Here is a 13,580-nt window from a genome sequence, read left to right as displayed (position 1 = left end):
TAAATTTGCTCTGTACCTAGTGTTACCCAATCTCCTAATTTTTATGTAATATCAAACAACCTTATCATTGTGTTCATTGCTGTCTTCTTTTATGTGCTAGCCATATGCTGTATTGTGACTACCAATTTTTGTCAACTACCATTCAAGCTGTCATTGCAATCAATCTTATATTGTTTCTGCTGTATTGTGCCTACCAATTTGTTGTCAACTACCATTTTAAGCTGTCATTGCAATCAATCATAGCTACCTATGTGCTTTAATATACTGTACCTATAATTTTCTCTCATCTTCTTTTTTTTTCATTCCATGTAATCTGTTTTCATTTTTTGTCTATAAACTTTGCAAGTATTTACCTCCTTAAAATTTTCTTAGATTAAGGACCTGCCCGAAACGCTGCGCGTGCTAGTGGCTTTACAAGACTGTAATTACCATATTATGTATCCTCACATTCCTTATGTACATTCTTGTATATGCATAAATAAATAAATAAAATAAATAAAAAGAGGTATTAATTGTAATTAGTGGGTTAAGTGGATTTAACAAACTCATCTCATTAAGCTAATGAGAGTTTGGAGCGAGTATATTATTTATATAATATACTCGCTATTCTTAAATATAATATACCAATAATATATATTATTTATATAATTTTTTTTTTAGTACGCTTGGAAGGATGTGCAGCAATTTGATTGACCTGAATTTACCCGAGGAGCTACTAATACTCGAGTGGCGCCAATGAAGACAGGAAACCGGCGGCTTGTCAAATGTCCCACGATTTGTCCTTACGATTTTTTTCAAGTTGCATCTTAAAATTTACGGATTCGGCGGGTAGGCTGTTCCATGGGATCGTACCCTTGTGGTGATTAACCTCTTTATTTTGGACTCATATATTATTATTACTGTATTTTTAATTTATTATTATTATTATTCATTATTATTATCATTATTATTATTATTATTATTATCATCCCTCATATAATAAGGAGCAGTGCTGTAGCTACCCCTAGCCCACCACAACAACAAAGGTGCCTCAAGGCTCAGACTGGCAGGACAAATGCTCCTTCATACACACTAAAAACTGCACCTACTATCAAGGACACATGCAGCTTAGTCCCGTCGCTGCCTCTTCAGTGTTCGTTGGTTGTCCTCCACCAGACACCTGAGTGCTGGCCTACACAGTCAGGCACCTGAGTGTTGGCCTACACAGTCAGGCACCTGAGTGTTGCCCTACACAGTCAGGCACCTGAGTGTTGCCCTACATAGTCAGGGACCTGAGTGTTGGCCTACACAGTCAGGCACCTGAGTGTTGGCCTACACAGTCAGGCACCTGAGTGTTGGCCTACACAGTCAGGCACCTGAGTGTTGGCCTACACAGTCAGGCACCTGAGTGTTGCCCTACACAGTCAGGCACCTGAGTGTTGGCCTACACAGTCAGGCACCTGAGTGCTGCCCTACACAGTCAGGCACCTGAGTGCTGCCCAACACAGTCAGGCACCTGAGTGTTGCCCTACACAGTCAGGCACCTGAGTGTTGCCCTACATAGTCAGGGACCTGAGTGTTGGCCTACACAGTCAGGCACCTGAGTGTTGGCCTACACAGTCAGGCACCTGAGTGTTGGCCTACACAGTCAGGCACCTGAGTGTTGGCCTACACAGTCAGGCACCTGAGTGTTGGCCTACACAGTCAGGCACCTGAGTGTTGGCCTACACAGTCAGGCACCTGAGTGTTGGCCTACACAGTCAGGCACCTGAGTGTTGGCCTACACAGTCAGGCACCTGAGTGTTGGCCTACACAGTCAGGCACCTGAGTGTTGGCCTACACAGTCAGGCACCTGAGTGTTGGCTTACACAGTCAGGCACCTGAGTGTTGGCCTACACAGTCAGGCACCTGAGTGTTGGCCTACACAGTCAGGCACCTGAGTGTTGGCCTACACAGTCAGGCACCTGAGTGCTGCCATACACAGTCAGGCACCTGAGTGTTGCCCTACACAGTCAGGCACCTGAGTGTTGCCCCTACACAGTCAGGCACCTGAGTGCTGCTCTACACAGTCAGGCACCTGAGTGCTGCTCTACACAGTCAGGCACCTGAGTGTTGTCCTACACAGTCAGGCACCTGAGTGTTGGCCTACACAGTCAGGCACCTGAGTGTTGGCCTACACAGTCAGGCACCTGAGTGTTGCCCTACACAGTCAGGCACCTGAGTGTTGCCCTACACAGTCAGGCACCTGAGTGTTGCTCTACACAGTCAGGCACCTGAGTGTTGCCTTACACAGTCAGGCACCTGAGTGTTGCCCTACACAGTCAGGCACCTGAGTGTTGCCCTACACAGTCAGGCACCTGAGTGTTGCCCTACACAGTCAGGCACCTGAGTGTTGCCCTACACAGTCAGGCACCTGAGTGTTGCCCTACACAGTCAGGCACCTGAGTGTTGGCCTACACAGTCAGGCACCTGAGTGTTGACCTACACAGTCAGGCACCTGAGTGTTGACCTACACAGTCAGGCACCTGAGTGCTGGCCTACACAGTCAGGCACCTGAGTGTTGCCCTACACAGTCAGGCACCTGAGTGTTGCCCTACACAGTCAGGCACCTGAGTGCTGCCCTACACAGTCAGGCACCTGAGTGTTGGCCTACACAGTCAGGCACCTGAGTGTTGGCCTACACAGTCAGGCACCTGAGTGTTGGCCTACACAGTCAGGCACCTGAGTGTTGGCCTACACAGTCAGGCACCTGAGTGTTGCCCTACACAGTCAGGCACCTGAGTGCTGGCCTACACAGTCAGGCACCTGAGTCTTGCCCTACACAGTCAGACACCGGGTGTATGGGCCTGAGTGTCTTAAGTGTTACCTAACATAGCGAGCACCATTGCTGTCGGTGCTCATAAATCTATAAAATCACCAGATCCTACCAGAAGATCCTACAGGAATCGTCGCCATTGCTCGCCTCCCATTCGTCATACACCTGGTCACTCTACTCCTGCCCGCTACAAGCAACTCAAACCCATAATTCCAACACTTAAGGTATGTATTTAAAGCAGTTGTTAGTGTCACGGGAGTTGTAATTGTGAACTGGGGGGTTGTACAGATGGTTTGGTTACACGTTGTGAGGGACAGGAAGACTGAATTGAGCCTTTGAAGGGGGAATATAGTCACATCATAGAAGCGTTTTAACAAAACGTGCTTTCTGATTGTCAAAACCTGTATATATCATTGTATTAGAATATATTTGATAGCTTGGTTGATTTGGGTTAGGTTATTATTATTAATCAGGCTGGGTTAGATAGGTTTTAAAACTGTTGATAAACTGTCTTGTATAAGATGTAGTTTGCTTCCAATCGGGGTCATCCTAGGGTGCAATCCATAAGGTGCCTAGTTACTGCTAGGTGAACAGCATCATCAAGTGAAAGAATGTTGCCCAAACTCTTCTTTCCTATGTTATGTGACTCAGTAGTGCGGCTATACTGGGCAGATGGAATGTGGCTCGCACTTCGCGTTAAAAAAAAAATGCCACATTGGCCTTTGCAGTGTGAAAATTGAACATGAGTGAAGGAATGCTCAAGTGAAAAATTATGACTATTTACTCTAATATCAAAATGAACAAATAACATATTGCCCGAAACGCTTTGCGTAATAGTGGCTTTAGGCATTGTATGTACTAGCTCTATCTATAAGTCCACCAATCTTTGTAAAAATTTCTTGTATGTATGTACCTTACCTAAATAAACATTATTATTATTATTATATGAAAAATATACAATACCCCTTATGTGACATACAGTACTTGGCTAACACTCATGAGAAATAATAATCAGACAAAAATATATGTATACAAACTTACATTAACATAAAAATATGGGTGACACTGAAATTATTTACATAAAAACTTTTCAAATTTGCACACGAAGAAGCAGGAGGTAAGCGACAGGCAGAGGCTGTAATGTTAATATTCCCTGAGCACCTGATGAGAGACTGCTGAGGTGACCGAGTTCATGGGGTATATACACCCTTTGTCACCGAGACATGGAACGATGAGCCGGCAACATAACAGGTGGTTACCTAGATGTAACAAGGAACTGGCAGGTCTTGCCGCCACCACCTGCCTGTGGCTCTCGGGCTGGGTAGAGGGTATACTAGAGAGCATTGATGGTGTCCAGACATTCGTCTGGGTTGAATTCCATTCTGGTCGTAATACGCGGTATGCAGAGTGATGAACAACGAAGGTGAGAAGGAAGAGGCAGTTTTCTCTGCTATGCTGGAGAATTATGACAGCTCCTCCTCGAAGCCTCTTCCTATTGCCCGAGATGTTGATATGGAAGGAATGGTGGAAGTGGGAGGTTCCACCTCATGAACACGGGATAATGCATTTGCTACTATGTTGTCGGATCCCTTGATGTAGAATATCATCAGGTTGTAGTTTTGTAGATACAAGGCCCAACAGACTAGACGTTGATTGGAGAATTGGGCTTGTCGTAGAAATCGAAGAGGATTGTTTTCTGAATAAATAGTGATAGACTGGTGACTCTGTACAGTATATACGGTTCGTAGCATTGTAGGCACAGTACGATGGCTAGTAACTCTTTTTCTATGGTGCTGTAGTTTTGCTGGTGAGGCTTCAGCTTGTAGATGTAGTAGCTGACAGGTAAAACTTCTCCCTCTCGCTGCTGTATCTGAACTCCACCAATGGGAGCCGGTCGGCCGAGCAGACAGCACGCTGGACTTGTGATCCTGTGGTCCTGGGTTCGATCCCGGCGCCGGCGAGAAACAATGGGCAGAGTTTCTTTCACCCTATGCCCCTGTTACCTAGCAGTAAAATAGGTACCTGGGTGTTAGTCAGCTGTCACGGGCTGCTTCCTGGGGGTGGAGGCCTGGTCGAGGACTGGGCCGCGGGGACACTAAAGCCCCGAAATCATCTCGAGATAACCTCAAGAGAAGGTCAGGTTCTGGGTCTGGTTCCTGGTAGGCAACAAGACCTCTGTGACTGATGACCCCAAGTAGGATAGGACTATATCAGTATTATAGCTTCATGGAGCCTCCGAGGCTCGCCTAGAAACTGGCACTTCATTACATTCAGTGCTGGGTTTTGTGGGTGGCACACGTCTGACAGGGAGTGGCCGGCTATAACCATTAGGTCGCCAGGGGTTACCATCTGGTGGCCAGTGAGTGTTTGCTAATTAGCAGTTGGAAATTGGACAATAATTGTATACATAGTTCACACCTAGGTTACAAATGTGGTCCATGCAATTGCTTGTGTTGGTACACTCTTACTTATCTGGTAGTTTGTTAATTTAGTAATTAATTTAGTTAATTAACTTCTTAATTAACTGAACTCCCTGTTAATTTAGAAATTAACTTCAGTTCTGTGGTGATCTTGTATCCCCACACTTCCATTGCCTTTGTTAAGGGTGCCAGGTTCTGGTCCTGATCACCAGTAAACACTTGTGAGTTATATGCCTGGTGGCGTACTTAGGCTTGGAGGTAACCAGGTAGGTAGCTCAGGAAGCCACCGAGGGAGCCAACAGAAAGAGTCGCGTCATTACACTCTATGCTGGACTTTTTCATAGGATCTATGTGCACTCTTATAGAAGACAGAACATTATAATATTTATTCCAATAATATTAGATGAATTTAGTACTTCAATGTACAGTATATTCAAAGATCCTGACATCTTTATAGTATTGTTATATGCACTGGTGCAGGTGGTATAGGTGGTGTTTTGGTGTCATGGTCTGGTACTGACAACCATCAGATATGGCAACTTCCTGTCCCCTAATTGCCTTTATAGGAGATGGGAAGCCTATACAGTACTGTACTTAGGCGTGTATCGAGGTCCTACTGTGTTGAACTAATGGCCTTTCCCAAGCAACCATAAGAGCTGCCTAACACCCTGGTACCTATTTACTGATAGGTGAACAGAGGCATTTGGGTAAAGGAAACATGCCCAACTATTTCTGTCCCAACTGGGTATTGAACCCAAGATCCCCAACTGTGAGTCAAGAGTATAGACCACTGTACTACAGGACTCGTAATGTTAGACCATTACCCGAAAAGATACGTGAATTTAGAGACAATTTTATAACCCATGTTCCAGCGATGTGTAAATATTTAATTCAAAATGATCTGCTACCAGAAATTTTAGCCAAATATCCCCAGTTTGCTAACTGTAGGTAGTAACTGAGTGATTGTAACCTATCCACTGCTGCCCACTGGATGGGGGGGCGGTGTGCAGGACAAACATATAAATTGTGACACTAGCTCTCCACATATGTCAGTTGCTTAATTTAGAACCTGTACTTGAGGTCGATCTCGAACCCGTTGTTGATGTGACGACTTATATTAAATTTTGTAACTAGCTCATCAAGATTGCAACTTGCTTAGCTAAATGAATTGTAGGGTTCAGTCCCTGAGCCCATTATGTGCCTCTGTAACCCTTTCCACTACTGCCCACGGGATGGGTATGGGGTGCATAATAAATGAACTAAACTAAACTACCCCTATCGTTCTTGTTCATTACATTTGGACTATTGTACCATGCTAATATCATGACCTTGACAATGTGTGTGAAGAAATTCCTTCATACACCCATTTCATTTTTTTCCCCACTGCATTTTATAGTTTATATATACATTGTTTATTCACGCGTTTATTTTGCACCATTTACCTCTACACCGACATGCTTACTATTTCCATGTGGCATTCTGTTCTCCATCTGCACCAGAAAAACTAATTGTACAGTATTTACATTTACACTTACAAAATGTTACAATTTCCACCCTTCATAATTTTTATCACACTCTCCACTATTAATTTTTTTTCTGCCAGAAAGAAAATTGACGGCGAGTCAAGTTAGAGAAAAACTGCACAAAAGTTCTTTACGATAAACTCCTCTGCTACACAATGGTATATTCTACAGTGAATTATTGCTTCACGTAAGTGACCCAATAAAATAACAAATAATGTTCATAGATGGGCAAATTATTTATATAGGTCAAATTCTTTCATAGACCCCTTTAGTAGTAAGCCACATGTTTTGATAGTATGCCATGTGTGTTTGAGTACCGAAATACATGTGTTGTAATGCTTATCAGTGACTACATGGCTCTTTATACCATTACTTGTACCATATATACTTGGCACACTAATTTAATTTCTTGACATTGAAGCAAATATAATATTTTTTCCTAAGGTTATGGATGGAAGTGGCTTCAACAGCTTCTACCTTCAATACATTCTACCAGTATTTGCAGACCACTTGTACATGGTACGACAATTTTCTTACATTTCTTCAACTTGACTGTATATTCACCAATGTTCCCTTTTCTCTATCACCTTTCAGTTTAACTAAGCTGCCCTTGTCCACATTGGCTGTGCCTCTCCAGTACCTTTCATGTAGTTAAAATATCACCTTTGTTTTCTGGGAAGAGCCTTTTGTGGGTCATTGATGCTACTATACCGATATAGTGCTAGACTACAATGTGCCATCAGTCGCAGAGTTCTTGTTGGCCTCAAGGGGACAACGAGCCAGAACCTGGCCCCCTCAAAGAGGTGCAGGGAGCAGTGGGCTCTATGAAAAATTTAGTAAATTTATTCGTGTCAGCTATCATCAAGGGAAGGTACCCAGATAGTCAGCAAAACAAAACTGAATACTGCTTGTTAGAAAACCAGACTCAAAACAGGCAAATGAACTCTCCCAACAATTTATTTATTTATTTATTTATATATATACAAGAAGGTACATTGGGTTTGTGAGAATACATTGGATAGTACAGTATTTACATTCTTGTAAAGCCACTAGTACGCACAGCGTTTCGGGCAGGTCCTTAATCTAGCAGATAATTTTAAGTAGGTAATTTCAATCAGAATTGATAAATAACATATAATTGATAACATAACAATTGATATAATTGACAATGTAAACAATAAAAAAATTGCGAAACTAGCACAAGCTAGTTTGCCCCACCTACATTTCCTCATCATTTACGGAAAGTGGGGGAGGCAGACCAGGCCAGCCAGTTGCTCCACCATCAGTTCTTATACTGATGTATTTGTGCTTGGTTGCCCTCTCAGTTTGCTCTAACTCTGGTCTCCTGTCATCAGCTAAGTGGTGTTTTGCCTTTGAGGCCTCTCCTGTGCTCGATTGTGCGGTGTGAGCCAAGAGTTTAGTGCACTTGGAGCTGGAGGTGTTCTCCTCGGTTCCTTTCCTCTTCATTGACTTTGCATCCTCTGCAAACATTGACATGTATGAGCTCATTCCAATTGTGAGGTCATTTACATATATTAAAAACAGCAACAGTCCTAGGAGACCACTTGGGAACCCCACTTTCTACTCCTCTCTTGCCAGCCATATCCTCTCCAACTATAATCTTTATCCTGTTCATAAGGCACTCCCTTAGTAAGTTGTCTTTCCTCTTATCTGAGCTTGTCTCTCCATCTTGTGTATTAGTGTTTTGTTAGGAACTATTAAAGGTCATGTGTGTCTTATTAGTAAGCCATGTGTGTGTCTAATATTAAAGCTGGGTGTTTCTTAGTAGTAAAGCCATGTGTCCTTTAGTAGTAAATCATGTCAATGAGGGGGAAATGGCTGTTATTAATCTAGTCTTATTCTAATAATATTAAGAATTCAATACTGTACCTGTAAATGTGAGTAGATATAATATAAACGTAATGTTCTTTTATGTTTCAGATTGATTAGAAAAACCTATTATGGTGATGTACACGGACAGAACGGTATTGAAACTCGGTAGTGTTCAGATGTTTACATATGATAAGTAAACAAATTAGAATTTGTGTATTGACAACATTTTCATTGTTCAGTATCTTAAACATATTGCATAAATTTACTTTATTTCATCATGGCAGATCATACAGAAAAAGCCGAGCACGAGTGCCCAGAATGTTCTAAAAACTTGGCAAATAAATCTAGTCTTAGGAAACATATAAAAAGACATAAAGAAAAGCCTAATCAGTGTTCAGTGTGTCAGAAAATGTTCAAACAAAAAAGTGCTTTAGAGATACATTTGAAGATTCATACAGGAGAGAGGCGTTTTCAGTGTTCCGAATGCGGCAAGAGTTTTACTCTTAATTCAGATCTAGTTAGGCATATTAGGATACATACTGGAGAAAAACCTTATCAGTGTATTGTGTGCTTTAAAACCTTTTCGGCAAGTACATCTTTAACTAAACATATGAAGGTTCATTCGGAAGAGAAACCGTATCAGTGTCTTGAGTGTACTAAAAGCTTCAAAAGAAAAGATGATTTGACTAGCCATGGTAGGGTTCATACTGGAGAGAAGCCATATCAATGTCTTGAGTGTCTTAAATATTTTACGGAAAAGTCTAATTTAGTAAAACACAAGAGGATACATACGGGGAAAAAACCACATCAGTGTCCGTTATGCCTTAAAAACTTCTTAAGAAAAGGTGCTTTGCAAACACACTTGGTGTATCATTCTGGAGAGAAAGCATATCAGTGTGGGGTATGCCTTAAAAGATTTCCACTGAATACAGATTTAAGAAAGCATATGAGAGTTCATACAGGAGAGAAGCGATATCAATGTCATGAGTGCATGAAATTTTTTAGATATAAATATTCCCTCGTAAGTCACATGAGAATTCATACAGGTGAAAAACCATTTCAGTGTGAAGTGTGTTTTAAAGACTTTAAAGATAGACATACATATGTGATTCATTTAAGAGTTCATACGGGCGAGTTGACGTATTACTGTTCAGAATGTCCCAAAAAATTTGTAAGAAAAAGTGAGTTCGTTGCACATCAGAGGACCCATACAGGTGAGAGACCTTTTCATTGTTTAGAATGTCCTAAAAGCTTTTCATACAAACCTTATTTAACAAGACATATGAGGGTTCATACCAAAGAGAAATCAGATGATCCTTCACAGTGTCTCAGAAATCTTAAAGGAAAATGTAATATTTTAGGACATTCAGTGATTCATACAGAAGACAAACCGTATCAGTGTCTCGAGTGTCCTGGAAGTTTTTCTGATAAATAATAATTATTGTGAGTTTGCACCAAGAGAAGAATTGATACAAGTGTGAATGTCCGAAGGATATCACCAACTACTGTATACTAGTCACCAGGCCGTGACAAGATACTAGACTATGCGACTGTTAACCTTAGAAAGACGAGTAACCTTGCTAGTTATCTTGCCCTAATAATGGCACAGGAAGCACATGGGGGAAGAGCAATCTTATATCCCACTGAGACAACTGCTTCCTATGACACAAAACCATTCATACCACGCCACATTCCTTGTAAATGACTCTTGGCATCTTGCACCAAGAGTCATTATGAACTAATGAAGCTCTTTAACTACCTCATCCTCCTACATGTGGCAGCCCTACTGGAGCCCAGGGTTGAGGGAGCTGCCCACCTCATTTATAACTCTTTCACTGCTAGAGTCAATTGCTGCTGCCCATAGAAAATTTATTGTTCACTAACATAATCGACCTCGGTCCATGTGTCTCGGAAAACATTCCCAAATCAAGTAATATGTGACAAAGTCCTTTGGCCTGCAAACCTTAATCCCGAAAGTACTGCTGTTACCATCAGAGTCAAATGTCAGCAAGTGATAGTACCCAAAATGTTTAAGAAAGCCTCCCACAAACCCTCACTCTTTTTCCCTCACTTCTGTTAACAAAAAATGACATTTCAATGTGTTGTTTGTATACTGTATTATTGCATGCACAAAGAAATAAAAGTGAAACTCGCTTAACGAATACTTACTCTGTAACAAACTAGGCTGGTTGTAAGAATTATCCAGAGTGGTTTATCGACAAAAGAGAATGGGAAGAGAATACGAATATTTGCTTTATCATACATACATACACTCGCCCTATTGTTGTTTATCTGTCTGACTGAGTTTTAGTATGCTCTGATCTGTAATAATCGGTGTTCCTCATTGGCTATCCTCTCATATTCTCAGTTTTGTTAGTACATATCACAATGGAATTTCTTCCCCAAAAAATACTACATGGATAAAGGCCATAGAAGAAGGTTTTAGGCATGTTACACATTTTGGATAATGCAACAAATTGTAGATTAAACCAATGGGGAAATAGGAACAGTACGAGAGTGCTGGCAGTCGTACAATATTAATGCTTTTGACAGTGTTACTGTTGCTTGGAAGGTAGTAACAAACAAAATTAAATACATGCTGGGAAAAGCTGTGAATAGAATGCAAAAATTACCACTTTTTTGTGAGATGCATAATGATGTCCATCAGACCTGGTTGATACCTGGTTGATGGGGTTCTGGGAGTTCTTCTACTCCCCAAGCCTGGCCCGAGGCCAGGCTTGACTTGTGAGAGTTTGGTCCACCAGGCTGTTGCTTGGAGCGGCCCGCAGGCCCACATATACCTGGTTGATGGGGTTCTGGGAGTTCTTCTACTCCCCAAGCCCGGTCCGAGGCCAGGCTTGACTTGTGAGAGTTTGGTCCACCAGGCTGTTGCTTGGAGCGGCCCGCAGGCCCACATATACCTGGTTGATGGGGTTCTGGGAGTTCTTCTACTCCCCAAGCCCGGCCCGAGGCCAGGCTTGACTTGTGAGAGTTTGGTCCACCAGGCTGTTGCTTGGAGCGGCCCGCAGGCCCACATACCCACCACAGCCCGGTTGGTCCGGCACTCCTTGAAGGAAACAATCCAGTTTCCTCTTGGACTGTTATTTAAAATTTTATATCTGTTAACCGGGCTGTGGTGGGTATGTGGGCCTGTGGGCCGCTCCAAGCAACAGCCTGGTGGACAAACTCTCACAAGTCAAGCCTGGCCTCGGGCCGAGCTTGGGGAGTAGAAGAACTCCCAGAACCCCATCAAGCATCAAACAAGTATGTCATTTATATATTTTTGTATTCTAGCATACCTGGGCTTACTATATGAACCATTTACTTATTCTAGCATACTTGTGCTTAATATATGAACTATTTAAAACCACAACTCAAAAAATTTACTTTTATTTGTTATTTATTTTTATTTTACCTAATTTAATTTGACATATTTCCCTGAAATTATTATTGAAAATAATTTTTTTTTGTGTATCATTGGAAAGTGCAGAGAACATTCTATACTTTGTATTTTAATTTATTTTTATATCTTAATAAATCATGAATTTTGAGTTAAATTTTTAAGGTAAAGCAACCAGCATTGGATGCAATGAAATACCTATCTCTGGGTGATCCCCAGTGGCTCCCTGAAGCTATCTTCCCGAGATGGCTCCCAACTACTAGTGTGCGTCGGCCGCAGAGTTCTGCTTGGCCTACTGGGACCTAGAGCCAGAACCTGCCCCCCCCCCCCCTCTTCTTCCCACAGAGGTGCAGAGAGTGGGTGACACTCTGCCATCCCACCATGACAGCATCCAGAAAGTTGGGGAACCAATACAGACCACTCTTGGGATTCAAGAGAAACCAAAATCTTAGAACTCGTCAAAGGATGCTGGGCTGAAGCTTCAGTAGGAGGCCTCCAGATGTCCTGTGGATTCAGTAGAATCCTAGGTTGTATAACTTATACATGTTGTAGTTCAGCGGTTACGTGTATGGCTTGGGGGAGCACCCAGATCGAGTATGGCTTGGGGGAGTACCCAGGTCGAGTATGGCTTGGGGGAGTACCCAGGTCGAGTATGGCTTGGGGGAGTACCCAGGTCGAGTATGGCTTGGGGGAGTACCCAGGTCGAGGGTTTGAAACCTCCACATTGCTCCAGTTGATTTTCTCTCTGATATATCACGTTAGTGTGAGTTCCTTGTGTATGTTAAACATATTCATGCAACAAATATGCAACATATTCCACCTTGAGTTTTACCCCACAAAGTGCGGTGACTGTCATATGTTGATTCACAGGATAATGTGGTTATCGTCATATGGAGATTTAAACTATCATCATCTGGGTTTTATATATACTGTATATATATATATATAAAATATATATACAGTATATATATATATATATATATATATATATAATATATATATATATATATATATATATATATATATAATGTGATGATATGGATAGAAGAGCTCCATGTGGATGTAATAAAGTTTACCTTGACACATGGAAAAACCCTGCTGTTGTTTCATTATTATCTTGCTATGTGAATGCGGTTATTGTCATAAATGTTACTATGCGAATATGGTAATCATCGCATAAAATTCCATCATAATAACCTGATATGTATACCAGTTATGTTCATTTTGTTTTCTCAACTATATATGGTTATAATGAAGCATACCACATTAACATTTGAACATAATAAACATTTGAACATATCATTTATATGTTATCATTTGAACATAATAAACTACAGAAGTCTTAGTCATGCATATGAGGTAGCTGCTATTTATATCAGTAAAAATAGCTCTGTTACATAGTCGAATAGGCCTATTTGAGGCAACCCCTCTTTATATCTATATAAATGAGCTGCCTTGAATGGTCCCATAAGAGACAGTGTCTATATATATTGATATAAAAAAGAGCAACCTGATACGGACTTAATTACTGTATATGTATTTATATCGCTCCTATTATACATACAATTGATTGTCTAGACATCGAAGATCAATATATTGAAATTACTGTA

General features: G+C 41.5%; 1 protein-coding gene across 6 annotated transcripts; it reads left to right on the top strand.

The window, feature by feature from the left end:
• The first annotated feature begins 1,002 nt into the window (after window positions 1–1,002).
• LOC123771250 (zinc finger protein 271-like) lies at window positions 1,003–13,580 on the top strand. Of its 6 annotated transcripts, XM_069305182.1 has the most exons (5): window positions 1,007–1,132; window positions 2,900–3,018; window positions 6,818–6,924; window positions 7,182–7,256; window positions 8,679–13,580. In XM_069305182.1, the coding sequence occupies exon 5, from the start codon at window positions 8,848–8,850 to the stop codon at window positions 10,003–10,005; it is 1,158 nt and encodes a 385-aa protein (XP_069161283.1). In that variant the 5' UTR covers window positions 1,007–1,132; window positions 2,900–3,018; window positions 6,818–6,924; window positions 7,182–7,256; window positions 8,679–8,847; the 3' UTR covers window positions 10,006–13,580. The 6 variants fall into 6 exon arrangements, with proteins under 6 accessions (XP_045619654.1, XP_069161283.1, XP_069161284.1 ...); XM_045763698.2 differs by having other exon boundaries at window positions 1,003–3,018; XM_069305183.1 differs by lacking the exon at window positions 1,007–1,132 and having other exon boundaries at window positions 1,823–3,018; window positions 6,822–6,924.

Source organism: Procambarus clarkii, chromosome 54 (assembly GCF_040958095.1).
Source record: "Procambarus clarkii isolate CNS0578487 chromosome 54, FALCON_Pclarkii_2.0, whole genome shotgun sequence".
NCBI lineage: Eukaryota > Metazoa > Arthropoda > Malacostraca > Decapoda > Cambaridae > Procambarus > Procambarus clarkii.
Note: the sequence above shows the minus strand (reverse complement) of the source record. Positions and strands in the feature narration are given on the sequence as shown.

What these genes read in the sequence shown, in the direction of transcription:
- LOC123771250 (XM_045763698.2), top strand. Translation starts at nt 8,848, where the DNA reads ATGGCAGATCATACAGAAAAAGCCGAGCACGAGTGCCCAGAATGTTCT.